General features: G+C 38.1%; 1 protein-coding gene across 1 annotated transcript in view; it reads right to left on the reverse strand.

The window, feature by feature from the left end:
- The window catches only part of GUCY1B1 (guanylate cyclase 1 soluble subunit beta 1), a 49,867-nt gene that overhangs the window by 18,611 nt on the left and 9,386 nt on the right, over nucleotides 1-21,870 (reverse strand). The window contains exons 3-6 of the mRNA XM_072120803.1: nucleotides 9,986-10,086; nucleotides 6,538-6,656; nucleotides 4,610-4,807; nucleotides 359-589 (exon numbers count right to left, since the gene is read on the reverse strand). Coding sequence (XP_071976904.1) covers nucleotides 359-589; nucleotides 4,610-4,807; nucleotides 6,538-6,656; nucleotides 9,986-10,086 — 649 coding nt within the window. The remainder of the gene's footprint in view (nucleotides 1-358; nucleotides 590-4,609; nucleotides 4,808-6,537; nucleotides 6,657-9,985; nucleotides 10,087-21,870) is intronic.

A 21,870-nucleotide genomic window follows, 5' to 3' on the forward strand; every position in this document is an offset into this window, starting at 1 on the left:
AGGTTTTATAGGTGAAATGTAACTTCCAATTAGAATGTGACAGCAAGACCCATGGCTTTTACCTTACTAGAAAAGTTTTCATTTGGTAAAAAGCTGTATTTAACTAGTCACAGGAAGTGATTCTAGCAGAGGGGGCATGGGAAACATTCCCAAAGGAAAAGTTTGAGAATGTTCTTCTTTTAACTTTTTACCATTTTCAGTTAAAACCGAAATTTGCCATTAAAATGAACATGTGTAATGCACAAGTTATTACTGCTTGACAATGTCACTAGATAGACAGAGTTGATAGATTTTAGACTTTATAACAGATAACTACAGATGGTAGATAAATGGATTAGATAAGGATAGATAGATTTACCTGAGGAAGAACTCTGTAGATAGCATTTCCGCATTGTGTAACAACAAGATCTCTATCGAACATTATATGAAAAGGGAACGCCTTGCAGAATGTGTAAGGACTGATACGGGACTCTTGAGTTCCATTTTCCTCAAATCTGTCCAGGTCTTCATAAAAATCTTCTTCTCTAGAGTCCTTTTCTTCTATCAAGAATTGTGTGTGGTCACACTCCTCATTTCTTTGTTGAATGACCTTAGCAAAGCATAAAGAAGCAAAGACATCTTCTGTTTTTTCATATCACCCAAGCACATCATCCACTATTTGGAAATGTTTTAATTCCAGACGATGGATTCCAAGAAACATGTACGTTTACACATTCTATCTGTCATTCCTTGCAGCTATTTTAGCAGTGCTCCTTTCCTGAATTTAGAGACCATTATCTAATATATATAGCTGAGTGTGGTTTTCTGTTAACGGAATCTGCACTTTCGTATTTACAATCACCAAATTTTGCTAAACCAGTCTCTATGACCCAGGGAAAGTCATAGACTATGTTTAGAGCTGAAAGTTTAAATCCACACTTTCCAAAATACACTTATTAACCACCATTTACAAGAGCTATTGTCTGCTACTGCTGCTGTGACAATTATAATTTTATAAACAGCTGTGCGAAAATGAAACTTGAGACAGACAGTGTAAGAGACAGAGACAGTCAGAGACTGAGACTGACAAGTCAAAGACAGTCACAGTCAGACACAGACTGAGACAGTCAGAGAAAGTCGGAGACAGTAAAAGACAGAAGTGTAAGACACAGAGACAGTCAGAGACGGAGACAGTCTGAGAAAGTCAGAATCAGAGACAGAGACAGAGTGTGTGTGTGTATATATATATATATATATATATATATATATATATATATATAGTGTGTGTGTATATATATATAGTGTGTGTGTGTATATATATATATATATATATATATAGTGTGTGTGTGTGTGTGTATATATATATATATATATATATATATATATATATATATATTATTAGCATCCACAATATAATAAAGCAAGACAGTACTGCTCATTAAACAGTCTCAGTAAGGTGCAAGCAACCTGTTGATCCTAGTCCAGAGAATCCCTCAAAGTCATCCCATGGGAACTATCACTAGTTTCCAGGTAGCTTTTATTTGCTAATAATTAAATAGGGGGTACAGCCTGGCAATAAGTGGTTATCATCTACCAGTGCTAGGAACCACTGTGCACATGAACCATAGGGCCTGTGATGTTCATGCTTAAAGGGAACGTGTCATCAGAATTTGACATTTTCCCCTAATGACATCTCCCTGCCAGCAAAGAGGATCTAGTCATGGAGGTGTCTGTTATAATCCTGTGTCATCACAGCTCTACCAGTTCTCCCTCCTTCCCTGTTCCCACATGCAGACTTTAGCTGACCCAGTTCAGAGCTTTAATGGTCCCTCCATGACTCTATCCCCTTTAATGGGGCCAGGTATATATACTTTTAAAACTGAATGGAACTGAATATTAATTAGTATTAAAAATCATATGGGAACATTGGGAACCTATTATAATGTCAAAATGTGAAATCTGGATGACAGGTTTCCCTTAAAGGGAACCTACCATCACATATCTACCTAGTAAAGGCAGATAGGTTGGTAGGTACATCTATAGGACGTGAGGACTAATACTCACGTCCCCACAATCTTTTGCTAACTCTTATTTGTCAAATATGTAAATTTTATTAAGCGGCTACTGAGACGTGGAGTAGCTGGAGCTGAGGGTACACGGCGTGGCTACTCCACGCCCCAGTAGCCTCTTTGTTGCTCCTACCAAAAATCTTTGGCGTGCAGCTCCTCATAGCCGAGAATCCTGCCGTCTGCGCATGTGCAGTGGCTCCGGCTTCTAGCAGTGACCGCGCAGCCGAAGGCCTGCTGTTCTCGAATGAGGGCGCACAGCTACAAGGAGCTGCGTGACAAAGATTTTTGTTAGGAGGAACAAGGAGGCTACTGGGGCGTGGAGTAGCCCTTAAAAGCGCTATCCTCACGTCCTTTGGATGTACCAACCACCCAATCTACCTTTATAGGTAGATATGTGGTGGTAGGTTCCCTTTAAATGGAGATGATTGCACCCACAATTTTGCTGGTTGATTTATCAACCTAGACAACAGGCAGACATTACCAGTAACCTCAGGACAGTAGAAACAAATTCTTTATATCAACAGAAGTTACACCTGAAAAAAGCATTCAATTCTAATAATAACAAAACAGCAACAAGATGATCCCATACTGAAAAGTATCACATCTCAAAAAAGTGACAAATCAACAGTCGAAAACATCTGCCGTTGGTGAGCACTTCAATTGCATGTTTGTCCTTCTTGTGTTGATACTCATCATGCTGATAATTTCTGAGATTTAGCTCCATTGGGCATTGTGATTTTAAGCAAAGGTTTTTCTAATTAATAATTTCCTAAGAAGCAGCAATTCTGTACTAACAGACTTGATTTTAGGCTTTAACCAAGGGACCAGGTCAACTATCAAATTTTAAGCAATTAATTTGACGAAATTAATTTGAGTATGTTGAAAAACGCTACGGTAATTCCATATAAATAGATATATATTGCTTCCATCTGCCAAGATGAGTGACTGCTGAAGGGATAAGCGCACAGGAATAGTAATGAACTAATAAAAGTTTGATGGATGGTAAATAACACAGATGTCCAAGTATTTCTAAAAATGTTTTCATTAATTGCAGTGTAAATTGTAGATTTTATGAAGAGCTTTTTAATTCAGGAGAAGCTCAGTCACACATAATGAGAAAATTATTAGCTCGTGAAATCTAAATTCTTAAAACTATTCCAAGCTGATCTTAAAGAGTCCTCCCTGTTATGAGATGCAGCCCCTAATCATGAAGGAAGAAGCTGCAGTTCTAATGTATTAAGTTTACAGAAGGCATTGCTGTCTAGTGCATAGCTCTGCTAGATGCCATCACGTGGCCACAATCGTAACATATGTAACATAGACAGGAAGACTTGAGGATCGTCCTGTAGAGGGGTGATGTTGCTACACAGTAGTTCTACTTCTATGTAATAGCCATGACAGCCTGGATAGTCTAAAGGTTATACTATACAAATTTATAAAAACACAGGGGTAGATCTATTTTATTTTTTGCCTAGTATGTTAAAAAAGTCACAACCTTTTGAGCAATGAGAAATTTGCACAAATGGTTGCGACTTTTCAGTAGTTTCACTTAAAGTGAACCTGCCATTGAAATTAACCAACCCAAAAGAAATACAGGTTACGCACAAGATAAGTTCCGTAGGTTTGTTCTTAAGTTGAATTTGTATGTTAGTCGGAACTGTATATTTTATGATTGTAACCCGAGCCAAAATTTTTTTGGTCTCTGTGACAATTGGATTTTAAAAAATGTTAGATTGCCATAAGAACCAGGATTAATAATAAAGCTTAATGCATACACCTTTAATAACTGTTATAGCTGTTTATTGTAGCCTTAAGCTAAAGTACAGTAAATTACTAACATCCAGAGGTCCGTTTGTAACTAGGGGTCGTATGTAAGTCAGGTGTTAAGTAGGGGACCACCTGTACTTCATTAAAGGGAACCTACCACCACGAATCTACCTATAAAGGTAGATCGGGTGGTAGGTGGATCAATAGGACGTGAGGTTAGCCTCATGTCCCTACACCTTTTTGGATAACTTTTATTAGCCAGATATGTCCATTTTGTTATGCGGCTACTGGGGCGTGGAGTAGCCGCAGCTGAGGTTACACGGGGCGGCTACTCCACGCCCTAGTACCTCTTTCCTCCCACCCAAACTCTTTGGCGTGCAACTCCTCATAGCTGTGTGCCCTCATCTGACGAACGGCTTAGGCTAAGATACAAGACAAAAAAGAAACAATAAAGAGAATGACGGGAAAACTAGAAAGAGAAGATAAGTCTCCTCCATAGTTTTCACATAACATATTGGGGGCAATAAATGAAGTCCTACACTCCCCAACTCTGGCTTCAAAACTGTAAAAATAATTGATTTGTTACTTTGTTCCTCTCTTGTTAGAAATATAGTTTGTGAAAAAAATTCACAATTTCACTCCAGTAAGGGGGAGTGTTGGAAATGAGGTAGGTAGACATTCATGGCACTTATGCATGCAGCAACTGTTGCAAATTAAACTCCAACAAAACACAACTTTCATAAAAAATACATTTTGTGAATTATTGCCGTTCGCATTGGTAATTGAAAAGTTACCTTCATGTCTATTTCTGTTCCATGGATCTGCTGTGCCACTGTCTTGATAATCCCAATAACAATATCTTGCAGTCCTTCTCTCTCTGAATAGTAGTGTAATATAAGACCTTTCCCCTTCTCAGCATCTGTACATCTAAACGATGGAGCACGCATACCTGGATAGATGGTACCCAAGTGATCATGCAGAGCATCTAGGTTCTGAAAATAGAACAAGAATGGCTAAAGGTGATTTGTCAAAAGAACCCGTCTCTTTCCATAGTACATAATGCAACAAAACGGGTGGATTACAATACAGTCATCTCCTCTTTTCATCCTATGACAGCAAGTACTTTTTAAGTAAAAGATAGGAAACTTAATGTAATATTATAAACTAACAAAATGTCTCATATTATATAACCTGTTTTTCTGGGCAGCCAGGTACCTCAAAAAACAAAATGATCTATTTGGAGGTATTTTTCAAATATAATTATTTGACATAAATATTTTTCAATGTTTTTTAAGAAACATTCAATGGTAGACATTTATCACATGCCAGGCCTCCTGCACCATTGGACAATACTACACCAAGTCCTGCCTGGCATAGAATTGCAGAATAGCCTGTGAACTTCCAGGCCTGAATGTTGAATGTTGGTTACAGCTAGTGCCCAGGAGCACCCAGGAGTGGACCACCAACACCCGAACACCAATTGCCAACCCACTACACTACTGCATTTTCCCTCTCCATGACCAATTTGGTGTGGAGGTGGCATGAAAGCGGAAATAATCATAATTATTGTTGGTTCACTAGTAAGTGAAATTATTATGTCCCACATTGGCTTTTTATTTGAAAAGCAAAGTTTAAACAAATCTTTTATTGAAATGGTCTTTAGATATAATGATAGGCTCAATCTGGAAGATTTATCAGAAATTTCTGAGAGCAACATTGTTCCGAGCTCAGCTTTTATTTTATAAACGCTGTGGGATGATGAAAGCTGAGCTCTGATTGGTTTCCATGAGCAGGTAGAATTAGCAATAAAGATAACATGTACATAATACAAGATCACACTTTTTAGAATATTTTAAAATCACACAGCTCATAGAGCATGCACCACTCCCTTATAGTCAATGCTACTGATTTATCATGCCCGCTGTGCCAGATTTTTGGTGTACATGACATGAGTTTGTGACTTTTGTGCCACTAAAATCTGTGGGCAGTTAGGGTGGTGAACAGGATGGGGAAGCCCTAGTCAGCTAAATAAACTATACCCTGCCCCTTAAAAACTGTCATAGCTGAAATATATGCCAGGCGTAGATGTTAATTCAGGTACTGTGCTGAAATTACTATTAGGTCAAAACCTCTTAGTAAATCCGTCATGTTGCATGCTGAGTGCATTGGTTATTAAGACTAGATCACAATGCTTTAGTACGAATTCATAATTTCCAATGAGTCTTCTCCAGACCACAGGTTCTTATGATCATATGGCTGCATAGTAGCCGAGGCAAGATAAGGGCCTGCATAACATTGAACATAGAAATAAAGAACAGTAGATGGAATCAGATTGTAAAAGAAAGAATATTCATCTGTATCTAATGTGAGTAAAATATATAGATGATGCATTCCCTTTAAGTGGAATGGAAATCTGCTAAGAATAATCCCACTGCAATCTTCCAACAGCATTTAATTTGCTAGGAGATAGATGATGCAACTATTCATCCCTCTCAAATTTCAGCATAATTGATTTGCAAACCTTAAATGCTCACTTGAGACTGTTTCAATCCCTGTGATTCACTGACTGGCATCTTATTTTCCATAACTGCCATTGATTTTTTTTTAATGTTTAGGTTGTTTAGTTTTTGTGGTCACTATACAGCAAGTGTCTCAAAATATTATCCGCTGTAATTTATGACTTTCTGGTTTCTTGTTCGCGAGCAACAAAACAGGAACTGACCTGTAAGAACTCTCTGACATTGGATCCAAGCACACGAAGAATTGTGTCATATCCAGATTCTTGGCAAAAAACAAAAAACATATTTCCAAACATTTGGAGAATATCACCAGCATTGAGATCTGTAGAACAAGTCAAGAAACACAATTACAATGAGTCTAATTTGTATGCAGGGGAGTTTAGGATTAATAGGAGAAAAATCTGGCAAATAAGTTTATCAATGGAGGTCATTTATCATAGTTGGTACGGTATTTTTCTTTTTTCTCTTTCGTTGCACCTTTTTGCATATTTTGTGCCTTTTTTGCGCCGATTGCATACAGTTTTTTTAAAATTAGAGAGTGTGTTTGTTGGCTTTGCGCATTTCTTGATGCAAATCGGGTAAATCTAGCAAAAAAAGGTGCAAAGCTAAGTCAGGTGCTAACCTTGGCATCAGCAAGTTTCTTTTATGGAAGGAGAAAGAACGCCAAATGAAAAGAAGGAACATAACAGTGAATTGACAGATTTAACGCAGTAAAAAAAACTTTATGATAAATTAGACAAAAAAACAAAACAAGAAAAAAATTAATGAACAAAGAGAACTAACTATGATAAATGACCCCCATTGCGTACTGTATTATAAAGATGTGCAATATGCTAACATGTAGTTAAAAAATTCTTTAAGTGCAAGAATTATTAGGAGGTTCACTTTACCCCTTGACTTAAACGGTAATAACAGATTTGCAGTACTAAAAAAAATATGGCAGAATTAAGACAGAGTTCCAGATCTTATGATTTTTTAAAATTATCTTTGCTGTGACTCACAAGGCAAAGAAGCATAGAGTAAAGGGGGTGTGACTTAAAATCTACTACATTGCTCCAAAAGTGGGGCACAAAGATTAACTCAACCAAGAGGTTGTCTAAAAATAGACACATTTCTAAATATGTGCAAAATATATCATCAAGCATGAGCCACTGTGATGGATTTGTTAAGTATTAAAGGACATCTACCAACAGGATGTAGGATAGTAAACCAAGCACACTGACATACTGGTGTGTGTCTCTTCTGGCAGGATCCGCTCTTCTTAAAGCTTCTTATGCCCTTCTTTTTAAGAAAAAAATGCTTTAATAATTGTATAATGGAGCCTGGAGCCCCTTGTGTTCATTTCCATAATCTTAAAAGCCATTTTTTGTTAAACAAGCATGAGAACCTAAAAGAAAAGCAGATCCTGTCAGAGGGGGCACACACCAGTATGTCAGTGTGCTTGGTTTACCGTCCTTAATCCTGGTGGTATAAATCTGAGATCCAATAAAAGGAACAAAATCCAAAGAAGAACCACATAACCTAAAGATTGATTCATATAAAATATAATAACATAAAAGAAAGTAACAAAGAAAGAAAAGGTTGAGTCTAGCTCCAGGAGAGTCCACAATTAATGGATAATTAAAATCTTCTTTTGTTATCCTTTTAATTTCACAATTGAAAAAAAAAATCAAATACTTGTGTAAGGAGGAAAATAGCAAAAAGAGCTACTTTTTTGGGAAGTAATCCTTACACATGAGCTATTTTTTTCAAAAAATGTCCATGGTATTTAATGTATTCTGTTTCCGCATTGGTGCTTCTAATTTGTATGTGTTTTTAACCTAGCTCTACATACTTTTTGAACGTTAAAAGGACTAATCACCTCAGGTAAGTAGCTATTCCTATTTTAAAACATTTTGTTAATAAACTAATGTCTTAAACTAGCAAAAGGGAAAATATGCAAAATTTCTTTCACATAAACTTCGGGAAAAAAATTGTATACCTTGAACGTGTGATTTTTATGATTTAGACTAAATGCAGAACTACATCATTTTTTATTTATGATGCCCTGAGGCAACACAAAATAGTCTGTATGATTTATGAAATGTGTTAATACAGAGTTAATACAGAGTTACTGATGCGATATCGAAAGCTGCCGGTCCAGCTCCATTGAAACAAAAGCCTGTAGTTCCATTAAATATTTTCTGTCCTGGCTGGGAATGTGCAGTGTTTGTACTGTGTTCATGTTATTGAAAAAGGTTTAGCAATTTACATGGTGCACCCAATAAATCAATGACTTACTCCAGAAAGACTCAAAAAGAACATTAAGGGTACGATTACTCTGCAGTTACGATTCGGTCGTGATGCAGTTATGATGCGGTTAAGAACAAATCAATGCAATATGGAAAAGAGAAAAAATTATACTGAATAAATGTGAAGCTCTATCCACTGAACCCAGTGGTCATGTTTTATTCATGAGTGGCTGACCTTTAGGCCTTTAGGCTATTTTAACCCCTTTTGATGGCCAATGAAGCAGCACATAAGACATTAAGCCCACCCTCACTCTTCTTGGAGTGTAGTTGTTTTTTCCAGATTGCATTGATACAGAGATGAGGCTGATTTATCAGAAATGTCTGAGGTAAAACCGTTCCAGTTGCCCATAGAAACCAAATAGAGATCAGCTGTAATTTTATAAACAGCTGTACAAAAATGAAACTTGAGCTCTGATTGGTTTACATGAGCGACTAGAGAAGTTGTGCTCAAAGACACTTCTGATAAATCTCCCCATAGACAAAGTGACAGTCAGAGACAGTCACTGTTATGAGAGTGTCAGAGACAGAGACTGTCATTGGAATGAGAGTATCAGAGACAAAGACAGTCAATGGAATGAGAGTGTCAGAGACAGAGACAGTCACTGGAATGAGAGTGTCAGAGACAGAGACAGTCACTGGAATGAGAGTGTCAGAGACAGACAGTTGCTGGAATAAGAGTGTCAGAAACAGACAGTTGCTGGAATGAGAGTGTGAGAGACAGTCGCTGGAATGAGTGTGTCAGAGACAGTCACTGGAATGAGAGTGTCAGAGACAGACATTCGCTTAAATGAGAGCATCAGAGACAGACTGAAATGAGAGAGTCGGAGACAGACAGTCACTGGAATGAGAGTGTCATAGACAGAGAGTCACTGGAAGAGACTGTCAAAAAAGTTTATAAAAAAAAGGATGGTCAGCGACAGATGGTCAGTCGCAGTCTGAGACAGTATATAGATAAATTTTAAAATATTTTCTTTACGCTATTCTATTTTGTTGTAGCTAAGAGCAGTTATTTACTATCCTGGGCAACGCCGGGAGCTACAGCTAGTATGAAATATAATGGACAATAAAAGAAGGTTCACATTTCATGTTTTTATATGGCACAGAAAACAAAGTCCTGTCTTACAATGTCCTACAGCTTAGGCTGTTTCTAATATTTAAAAGCTTGTCTTGAAGGAATGCAACAGTCTCTTAGTGTAGGCTCAGTAATAACATCGCATGTTAAACATATTCATTACATAAACCTCAGGTTTATTAAAGAAACACAGAAGTGTAAAAATAGATTAGAAAGCCATGAGCGTGCATTGCCTTCCTTCCAGACTTCCTGCAATAGTTATCACAATTTTACAGAAGTTTTACTTACTGAGCACTTTGCTCGCAGCTGATACAAGGTCGTAGGTTTTGGAGTCATCATAAATTATTCTCACCAAGAACTGACCCTCTTCATCCAACTGGGCTTCCCTCCTAGAAAGTCAACAGAGAGCCGTGATGAAGCATGAAAAACAGAAGTGTAGCATCCTCTAACAATATACGTAGAATGTGATAGTGTTCTTCTTAATCGTGAGGTGGACATCTGGGCATTCCCCAAATTTTCTACAAAAAGTAATGTAGTACAGAAAATTCTGATACATGTGTCTGTTTTCAAATCTCCTCTTGCTGATAGGCCCCATCAGTCCCGAGTATTGAGACAGTGGTTGTATTGATCTAAAGTGACAGTCATCTGGCCGTGTTATACTTTGTTGTTTGGAGAATATCGTTGCAATCATTTATAAACTATTATTCTGATTCACGGTCTATTCAAGGCTCAGCCCTAGTTTAAACAGAAGTAGATAGTTATACTCTGCACAGCCAATAGACAAAAATATCATAGACTAATCAGCCATGTTTTTATGGCCATAAAGCAAATTTAAATTTGCTACCCCCTCCTAAATCACCATCATAGTAAATGCAGAATTATATTAAGACACTTTATAACGTTCCCAAAGATATTAACGGAAATTCTATTTTTATTTTTATGTAAATCAGCTTCATGGTGCATCAGAGGCGGAGCCGTGACAACTGGAGCACTTGTCTTCTTCCTTCTATACCTTTTTTATGCATGGGAAATCAGTCTTTGTGTAAAAGGACAGTTAAAGCCACCGGCACCGGTTGCCGCCCCCCCCCCCCTCCATGCTCCTCTATACCCACTAGGCTCGGAGGTATAAAGGGTAAATAATAGCAATTTTCAGGGGCACGCTAGTATTTGCAATTATTTCAGGGATTGTTTGTCAGAAAGCTGGTGTACAGGTCCTGATAAATCTCCCCCAAAGACTACCTTTAATGTTTAGTACATGGGTCTGTCAGGTCAGACAATGCTTATTAAGTAAGTACCCTCATACCATTTATATCTAGTGCAGCATTGACAATTAAATGGGCTCTCCAACCTATTAGATTGATGGCCAAAACATTGTACTGTATATCAGATGGGGGATCCTAGCCGGCCCTGATAATAAGTTAATAGAGGGACAGCAATTCATTTCCAGGGTCAGACACTACACAGAGCAAAGATCTATAGATAGATATAGTTTGATTTGTATGTACTGTATATCATACATATAGTTCATGCCCTTGATCTTTTTTGTTACTGCATATTTCACATGTGCCTTTCTCTCATGTAGTCCAGGTTTTAGGACTATATATGGTTTGACACATTCGGAAACTGAGCACATTTTTCTGCCATGATTCAACTTCTATAAATCAAAGCAGAAAACTAAGCTAATTATTTTTAGAATTTTTTGTCTCACAAACGTGTCCTTTTATCAGTGTAATAAGTTAATGTGATGTTTTGCATAAACTGGGGTTTTCCAATCTCACTATCTCACTCAAGGATTTGCAGAAGGTCATGGAAGTGTCTGGCTGTGGCTGCCTAGATGACCTATGTGACATGTCAACTAAAAACAATGAGATGAGGAAGATCAAGGCCAAAGAGACGGAGGGATGTTTTTAGACAGTGAGATTATTAATTTGACACATTTTAACTGAGAGATTAGTTTGGGATTGTAGTTAGGTGACGTTAAACCTTATGAAGCAGAACAGAAAATATAACTTCAATAAGCCTTCAAGCTCTCCATTGTAATTGGCAAGTTGTACAGCGCTAGTCCTAACTATAAGGACTGTGCCATATACTGATAGTCTCAAACGTATTACATAGTGATGTAAATGAATAATTTTTGCATCATGATTTTTGTATTTTATTATCTGAAATATTATAGATGCTTGAGCATCTGAAATTTTAACAGTTTTTTTTCCTGCTTTATATCAGTCTGGATGTGGATGAACTTTACATATAAGGTGAGCTGATACTGATTTGGGTCTGAAATGTATCCTTTCATAAAATTGAAGTTATTCTCTCTTTTTAATAACTATTTGGGAAACATCACCACAAATTAAGGCTTCATTCACATCTGCATTGCAGCTTCCATTGTTCTCCATTATAAGAGCGGAACAATGAAAATATTGAAAGGACTAAATGGAAATCTGCACCAAGAGAGCCAATAATTACTGCAAACTTTCATAGGATTTATTTTGTTTTCTGTTTGAGTATCAATAATTTTTGACCTGTGATTTTTGATGGCATCTGCAAAAGAGGCACCTTTTGGGGTGAACTTCCCCAAGGGGCCTAAATTCATTTCTAGTTAATTTAATGAAATGGAAAGATAAGTCTGACATTTCAGTAAAGAGACCACTGCCTAATCTACTGTACATGTAATACTGCAGCATGTATGATACTATTCACAATCGCATTGTTACTTTTGGGTGTAGCTTGATGGACCTTCTAGGCCCCTTTAACTCTGAAAAATACTTGCAACTTTTACGGATATCACTTCATTTTCTAGTGAAGTTATTCAAGAAGGAGTTAATCTTTCTTTGAGCTCAGAAAATACATTATCATGAGCCTGAAGAAGCACATGTTGTACATGTCTTGGTCATGCCTGTTACATAGCACCTATGTATAAATTTCACGTGTTCCATCATAAATAAGAGTCTCTGCAGCAAAAACGGATGTTCTTTAAAGAAATGTCCTCAGTCCCTTTTAATGAGGTGCTGCTGCTTGCCAACATTGCATATATGTCCACCTTACAGTTTATGCCCCCTACTTAAGAAATCCCGACTTACAGACGACCCCTAGTTACAAAGGGACCTCTGGATGTTGCTAATTTACTGTACTTTAGCCCTAGGCTACAATAAACAGCTCCAAATGTTATCAAAGGTGTCTGCAATGAAGCTTTATTGTCAATCCTGGTTCTGATGAAAATCCAACATTTTTAAAATTGAATTGTCACAGAGACCAAAAAAATGTGGCTGGGGTTACAATTATAAAATATACAGTTCCAAATTACATACAAATTCAACTTAAGAACAAGAACATTGCCTGTATACAAGACACTCATCCATGGGACAAACATGATTTTTATTGGATGCAATGGTCACATTTTTTAGCAACCATTATATTATACTGCCCTCATATTCTACAAAACCAAGAGGTTAGATTAACAACTAAATTTCTGCATTGGGCGACTCCTTAAAATAAACACAGGGAATCACAGTGGATAATACTGAATTTAGAACTGGTAAACACAGGTCCAAAAGAGAGCAAACAGATGGCCAACATATTATCATCGCTTCCAGATATAATAACATGATTTCAATGGGAAGATGCTCACATATTTCCACCATTTATACATTATTAGTGTTTTCCCATCCCTATACACCCTGCAGAGAGGACATCACCCACACAAAGCCATTCATAGCCAGAAAACTTTTTCGTTTCTTTGTTTTTCTAAGCAAATGATCATCTCAAATACAGTACAATGTGTAATGCAATCTATTGTCAACATACAGAGCGCTGAGGAAGAAGAAATGATAGCAACAAGGAAGTGTGACCTGGCTGCAGGGATATGTTTAAAGGGAATTTATCACAATTTTTCTTTTTAAAACCAGAAACCTATTATTTTTTCTGTTTTCATTATCTAAATATAGATTTTTTTTTTGTATTCCATTTTCTGTGCATGACTATGTGGGATGCCATAATCTTTGAGCTTTATAGCTGAATTTTGGGTACCCAGGTGTTATTAGGCTTACTGAACACAGTGAAAACTGAAGGATTTTAGGCCATAATTTTTTATTAATTCTTCAAAAACTCTATGTTTAAAAAAAGGTTATTTTCCAGTGACTTCACATCTATATCTATGCCAAAAAAAACGGATGTAGAAGCCCTGAAATTGCCTTTGGAACCGCCAGACATTGGGGGTCATTTACTAAGGGCCCGATTCGCGTTTTCCCGACGTGTTACCCGAATATTTCCGATTTGCGCCGATTGTACCTGAATTGCCCTGGGTTTTTGGCGCACGCGATCGGATTGTGGCGCATCGGGGCCGGCATGCGCGCGACAGAAATGGGGGGGGCGTGGCCGAACGAAAACCCGACGTATTCGGAAAAACCGCCGCATTTAAAAACCGAAAATGTGTCGCTTGGGGAGCGCTCACCTTCACCTTCTATGGGATGGTGCATTCCGGGGCGTTAAGATTATTTTCGGCGCTGCAGCGCCACCTGGTGGACGGCGGAGGAACTACCATCTTAAATCCCAGCCGGACCCGAATCCTGTGCAGAGAACGCGCCGCTGGATCGCGAATGGGCCGGGTAAGTAAATGTGCCCCATTGTGTTTATTATTAGAGGAATGTGGCCAGTGATGAGGACCTGTCCCACCCCTGTGCACTATCTAGACCATGTGAATTTTCACCTCCGATATTCACATGGTTTTTGCGCCAGCTTTGGCCACCGGCACAAGTGAAGTCCATAACATTCATTTAAGGTCTCTTGGACCAATTAAACTATTTTATTAAAGGGGTTTGCCCATGAAAGAAAATTCTCACATTTCAATCCCCTAGTGGTATTAACACAATAAAGATAATTTTAATCCTTTACTGAACAATTTTACTTAGTTTTATTGCTGTTTTATCTCATGTCACTCAATGATGGTCAGTGTAAGATTCCAGAGTGTGGGCGGAGACTCTCTAAGGAGACTCTCTAGTTCTGTTAACTGAAAATGTGGTTAGATTATCAGGATAAAGGATTTATATACACTTTCATTTACATGAACATTGTGCTAGTATCTGACACATAGAAAGAGAGATTAGAAAGATCTGAGATGAGATGATGAGATCCGTGAGATGTCTATTACAAACAATGACACAGTAAGCTATGCCACATCTCTTCTCTATCACACCATCAGATCTGATATACCTTCCCCCCCCCCCCCCGTTCCCCGGATAAAGAACTTATCTGCCTGTAGCTCACAATGTAATTTGTTTGCCAGCAGGAAGTCAGTGAGTGTGAGCTTGTCCTCGAATGCTGGGGGAGTGGTCTAAAGGCAGAGAAGAGCTCAGCTCCACAGCGTCAGACAGAAAAACCAGGGGCAACTGAAATTGAAATTGTGTACACAAGGACTGCCAGAAACAGGTTGGAATTATGTGTGAAATGTGGTGTATTTTTGTTAATAACAGTAAATTAATGAATGTGTTATTTTGTTATCCTGAATACATTTAATGAACTTGTCTTTGTGGCAATATCCCTTTAAAATTAATAAAATAATAGTTTGCAATTTATGTATTAATAATGAAACTGGAGCTCAAATAGCAGGAGAATAAATGCCAACATGCATTTTGACTTCATTGGTCTTCGTTATGTTTATATTATACTATAGCGTGGCGCTTGCCAATTTCCGTCATCTCCATTGAGACGTATGCTCCAATGGAGAACCTTGTTTTTGTGATCTGTGGGGATCTCATCACTGAGAGCCCCACCGATTAGCAATTTAGGCCCTATCCTGTGGAAAACCCCTTTAACAGTCTGTAAAGCCATATAACAGAGGGGCTTTGAAAGGTTCATTAGCATCAATAAAATAAAAGTTGATTTTAAAAGAAAGGAGGCCATGGATAAGAAGACTAGGACATGTCACGGTGGCTAGATCTACAAAAAGTATTCAGACCCCTTTACATTTTTTACTCTTTGCTTCATTGCAGCCAATTGGTAAGATCAAAAAAGTTATTGCAACTGAAAAACACCCCCATAGCATGATGCTGCCACCACCATGTTTCACTGTTGGGATTGTATTTGGCAGGTAATGAGCACTTAGAATAAACACCAAAAAGCTCAATATTTGTATCATCAGACCAGAGTCCTTCATTTGTTTTTTGCAAACTGTATGTGGCATCATACGTCTTGCACTCAGGAGTGGCTTCTTTCGGCAGACTCTGACATAAAGGCCCGATTGGTGGAGGGTTGCAGTGATATCTGAGTTTGTAAAATCTTTCTCCCATCTCTGGAGCTTAGCCACAGGCTCTTCTCCTACAATTGCTTATTAAAGCTGGATGGCCAGGTTAAGGAAGAGTAGTGGTCATCCCAAACTACTTCCATTTAAGGATTATGGAGGTCATTGTGCTCTTAGCGCTACTAAAAATTCTTTTGCAACCAGATCTGTGCCTTGCCACAATTATGTCTCTGAGTTCCTTGGGCAGTTCCTTAGACCTCATGATTTCATGTGCTCTGACATGTACTGGGTGCTGTGAGGTCTTATATAGACAGGAGCATGCCTTTCATAATAAGTTCAATCAGTTTAATTAAACACAACTGGACCCCAGTGAAGGAGTAGAACCATCTCAAGGAGGATCAGAAGGATGGACAGCATGTGAGTTAAATATGACACAGCAAAAAGCAAAAATATATATAGTTCAGTGTTTTTCTGTCAAGATGGGGTGCAGATAGTACATTAATGAGCAAAAAAAGAAATATTGATCTTACCAATTGGCTGCAATTAATAATAATATTAATTTCTTTATTTATATAGCGCACCAAGATTCTGCAGCGCTGCTGCCAGATCAGTCCAATTATAAAAAGAGTGAAAAATTTAACGGAGTCTGAATAATTTCCATACCCACTCTATACATATATTTTTTTTTATTTCTGGACAACCCCTTTAAGTTTATAAACAATCATTTTGGTGCTTATTCATAACTTCTGACATTCAACTTATGTAACATTTTTCTTAAGTCCATAAAATTAGAGGGTTTTTAACTACTGAAAAACTGAACTGGCATACGGAAACAATATAGTAGTGTACATAAATACACATAAAGTAAATCATATAATGCTACTGTGTGTAAAACCGGGTTAGGCGATAAAGCTTTCCTTATAAGGAAACAGCAGGGGAAGTATATATAACAATAACAAGTCAATGCACAGGATAACTTTCCACTTCAGCAAAAGCAGAAAGAACTTTTACACTTACATTGAATGTCATATGAGGTTTAATGAAAAGGCTTATACTAGGTGAGAACGTCAAGTGGTGTGCATTAACATTCTTTGTACAGACAAGTCTGTATTGCACACAATCTTATCTCCATAAAACATTGTGTAATAAAGCAGACCACCAAAATTGAAACCAAGTCACTTTACATCTTTTTTCAATGATTTCGTCTATAAGGCACTTCATTTATCAGTATCTGGGATCTTTACCAGGGCTGGGTTTACATTGTTTCCCTCAATGCCCAACAATACATTTAGATTCCCTTACCACCCAATGCTAGATTTATAGATTTACTCAGTATTCTGATGAACATTTAAGTATATATGCAACTGCCAGTGAACCCGAAAATGGAGCCAGAAGAACAGCTCAGTGTAGGTCAAGTGCTGTCCACCTGACATGGTACAGTTACTGTGCCCAACCACTACTCAAGGAACACAACTGCTCTTTAGGTTCTCTTAGGTACCTCCACTGACCTGGCACTAATGACCTTTCCAATGGATCTAAACTGGAAAAATCCTTTAATGTCAAATAAAGAAAAAAGAGAAAAGGACAGTGCTTCACTTGCAGAGTTCTCACATGCAGTGGTATTCTTCTGCGCTCACCCTAATGAGTTGTGCAGAATCAGCACAACTTGCTTGTAGCTTATAATATAGGTTCTCTGCTCCGACAGGGTTCCTCCATACACCAGAGCACTGGTATTTGGTGCAGAACTAAAAAAGCGCAGAAAACTATTGTTCTAAAATATTTATTTCCTCAAGATACAAAAATATAAATAATGTAAAATTAGTGCAAGACGCGTTTCTAGTCTGGAATGGACTCATCCTCACTTGCGGTATGTCTCATTGGGGGACATGTATCATAGTTTTTTCTTTCTTTGGTGTATTTTTGAGACTTTTTTCGCCTTATTTTTGCATATTTACAAAACACATAGCAAACGTGATGTTAACGTAAGCAATAACTTAATGTTTACATTGCGTTTTGTAAATGCACATGTTAACAGTAACTTAATTAGGCTAATCACCTCTCCTCAGCTGTTGTAATGCATTTCAAAACGCCACGTGTGACCTCACCCTTAGAAGTAACCAATACATTTTGAAAAAAATTTAAATGCAAAAATTTATGAATTTTCAAAAAACAGGTTAATGTGCAAAATTTTAAACATTTAAAGCATGTGAAATTATTTACATGTCAAAACAGGGTCCATGAAAAATATCCTTCCTTTGCACCTGCCCTGGACCAGGTGCAGACTTGCATCTAAAAATTTGCAAAAAAGCGATAAGTGAAAAGTTGCACGGAACATCTGGAAAATAAAGATACTTAAGGCACTGCACAAGGTGCAGTCCAAGGTGTACTTGAAAAACGACAACAATAGTCGCAGTGAAACATCGCAAAAATGACAAAGTCGCAAAAGATAGATCATTTGACTAGCAGAAATAAAACCAAATGTCCCCCACTATTCTCACGTCTTCTCAACTGTTCTCTGCGGTCCGCACTATTGTCGGAATACCCGACGATTTCCGTTTGGTGCTGCATTTAGAAGGGGTTTTTGGCACCCGAGATTAGATTTTGGCGCCGACTTTCATGCAACAGAAATGGGGGGGGCGGGCCGGCGGAAGATCTGACGGATTCGGACAACGCGCGGGATTTAACATTCAAAATTGTGGCGCAAGCCATGCACTTAAATGCATCAGGAAGAAGATGGGGAACTCTGGGGGACCTGAGGGGGGAAGCGACACATGCAGGATATCAGGTGCACAATCTTAGTGAATCGCGGCACCTCCAAATCCTCATCGGAAAATGCACCTCGGGGATCGCAACAGGACAGGTAAGTAAATGTGTCCCAATATGTTCATTCATAAAAAAAAATCACAATTGTAATTTGAGTTGAATATTGAAGTTAGCATATAAAACATATAAAACTAAATTTCAAAATGAGTCACTGTAACCAAATATATATTTGGAGCAATATGCAGCAAATACTTACCGGCTATGGAGAGGGCTCAGCCCGTGAGCCCTCTCCATGCATCCGCACCTGACGGACGCCCTCGGGAAGGTGTTAAATACCGTCCCTATGAAGTGCGATTTCTAATGCACTTAAAAAAGTTATAGATTCTTGAAAAAACAAAACAGGGTATTAGTTGTGGCGGAATAACTAAGCCCCTCGTCCACACCCCAAACAGTGATGTCTACAGTTGGGAATCTGTCCAAATGGAATAGATATGACACTTTTTGTAATGCAAACAATATTAGTTATTTGGATAAGTGGACAACCCCTTTAAAATAATTGCGTCATAAAAACGAAAAATCTGCAAATACAACATTCATGCATGCAAAACAAATATAATCATGAGTCATGATGATTGACAGTTTGTGGTTAAATTATCTGTATATCTGGGGTTAGCATCTGTTGGCCATGGCTTCAACTGAACTTTTAGCATATTTATGCACCTTTATTTTCTAAATAAATTTTGCATGAATTGAGTACGGCAGGTTTCACATGTCCATCTGAGCTTTCTCTTTTTTACCTTATAGAACAATAAAACAGGTTGGGAACAGATCAATTTCATGATGCACACAACACCTCATTGACTGTAATGGATGTTTTAAAGAGAACCTGTAGCCTGGTTTTACCAGAATAAACTTTTAACCCCACCAGGTAAAGTATAAAATGTATTTTCTACAATTCCCTCTTTTATGTTAAACCTTACCAGTTTACCTATAAAAATTCTTCACCCAAATAAGGCAGATATGACTCTTCTTACCTCATTCTCACATGAGATGAGTCAAGTTTAGTGGTTGCAGGTGTAGTGTCACTTCAGAAGCCCCTATATTCTGTTATACAGTAACTAGAAAAATGTTTTTGTGTCATATTAAAGACAAGGATATAATCTTTCAGAAATTATGCTTATGGTACTGTGCGCTACAGAGCGAAAGATACAGGCTCCTAAAGACATAACTCGAAATGCAAGCAGCAGTTAAAGATCCAGTTTCTGCCTATTATTTAACTGTCTGTATGTGCAGTTCTATAGTTCACATAACCATAATGGAACCTGAAATGTTAGGTTGTTATCTGACGCAGAACATGATGCAAAACGCATGTTTCAAGGTCCTATAGAAACAAAGATAGTGGCTTCTAAAGTGAAACTATCACTGCACCATTAAACTTGACTCATCTACAGTCATGGCCAAAAGTTTTGAGAATGATACAAATATTAATTTTTACGTCTACTGCATCAGGTTTAATAATGGCAATTTGCATATACTCCAGAGTGTTACAAAGAGTGATCAGCTTAACAGAAATTGATTGCAAAGTGAATATTTCCTAGAAAATGAACTTTTTTCCCCAAAAACACATTTCAACTTCATTGCAGGCCTGCCTTAAAAGGAGCAGCTAACAATTGTTTCAGTGATTGCTCCATTAACACAGGTGTGGGTGTTGATGAGGACAGGGCTGGAGATCAATCTGTCATGATTAAGTAAGAATCACACCACTGGACTCTTTAAAAGGAGGCTTGTGCTTGGCATCATTGTTTCTCTTCTGTTCACTATGGTTATTTCTAAAGAAACACATGCAGTCATCATTGGCCATCAAAACTGGCCTAACAGGAAAGAGTATCGCAGCTAGAAAGATTGCACCTCAGTCAACAATCTATCGCATCATCAAGGAATTCAAGGAGAGAGGTTCCATTGTTGCCAAAAAGGCTCCAGGGCGCCCAAGAAGGACCAGTAAGTGCCAGGACCATCTCTTAAAAGTGTTTAAACTTCGGGATCAGGCTACCAGCAGTGCAGAGCTTGCTCAGGAATGACAGCAGGCAGGTGTGAGTGCATCTGAATGCACTGTAAGGCGGAGATTCTTGGAGCAAGGCCTGGTGTCAAGGAGGGCAGCAAAGAAGCCACTTCTTTCCAGAAAAAACATCAGGGAGGGACTGATATTCTGCAAAAGTTACAGGGAGTGGACTGCTGAGGACTGGGGAAAAGTCATTTTCTCTGATGAATCCCCTTTCTGATTGTTTGGAACATCTGGAACATCCAGGTTTTGCGATTATTTCCATTTTGCCCCGGGTTTATGGCGCACGCGATTGGTGGACCTCGGCGCAGAAGCGACGGATGCAGGAACTCGGGTGTACGATGTTAGTGAATTGCGCCATCTCCAAATCCTCGTTGGAGGATCCTCGTCGGGATTGCGACAGGACCGGGTAAGTAAATCTGCCCCATTGTGACACAATGCAAGCATTGATTGTGCAAGAATGGACTGCTATCAGTCAGGATTTGGTCCAGAAGGTGATTGAGAGCTGCCAGGGAGAATTGCAGAGGTCCTGAAGAAGAAGGGTCAACACTGCAAATATTGACTTGCTGCAGTAACTCATTCTAACTGTCAATAAAAGCTTTTGTTACTCATAATATGATTGCACTTGTATTTCTGCATATGATATAAACATCTGACAAACACACATAAAACCAGAGGGCAACAGATCATGTGAAAATATGATATTTGTGTCATTCTCAAAACTTTTGGCCATGACTGTAATGTGAAAATTTTCCTGATTTAATAGGGATTTTTTATAGGTAAAAGGTTGAGATTTCACATAAAAGAGGTAGTTCTGAAAAGGGCATTCCATACCCTACATGAAGGGCTAGTAACTTAGTGGGATAAAGCGGCACATGTTATATGGGCAACTTATGCAAAAGAATGGACAATCCCTTTAAACAATATACATTGCTTATTTCTTATTTACTACCCTTGTTTACTCTTCATCAAGTGATAACATTAGCCTGCTACATTCGTAAATCACACACATTTTACAATACAGGCAGTCCCCGGGTTACATACAAGATAGGGTCTGTAGGTCTGTTCTTAAGTTGAGTTTGTATGTAAGTCGGAACTGTATATTTTATCATTGTA

This window comes from Engystomops pustulosus, chromosome 1 (genome assembly GCF_040894005.1).
Source record: "Engystomops pustulosus chromosome 1, aEngPut4.maternal, whole genome shotgun sequence".
Classification (NCBI taxonomy): domain Eukaryota; kingdom Metazoa; phylum Chordata; class Amphibia; order Anura; family Leptodactylidae; genus Engystomops; species Engystomops pustulosus.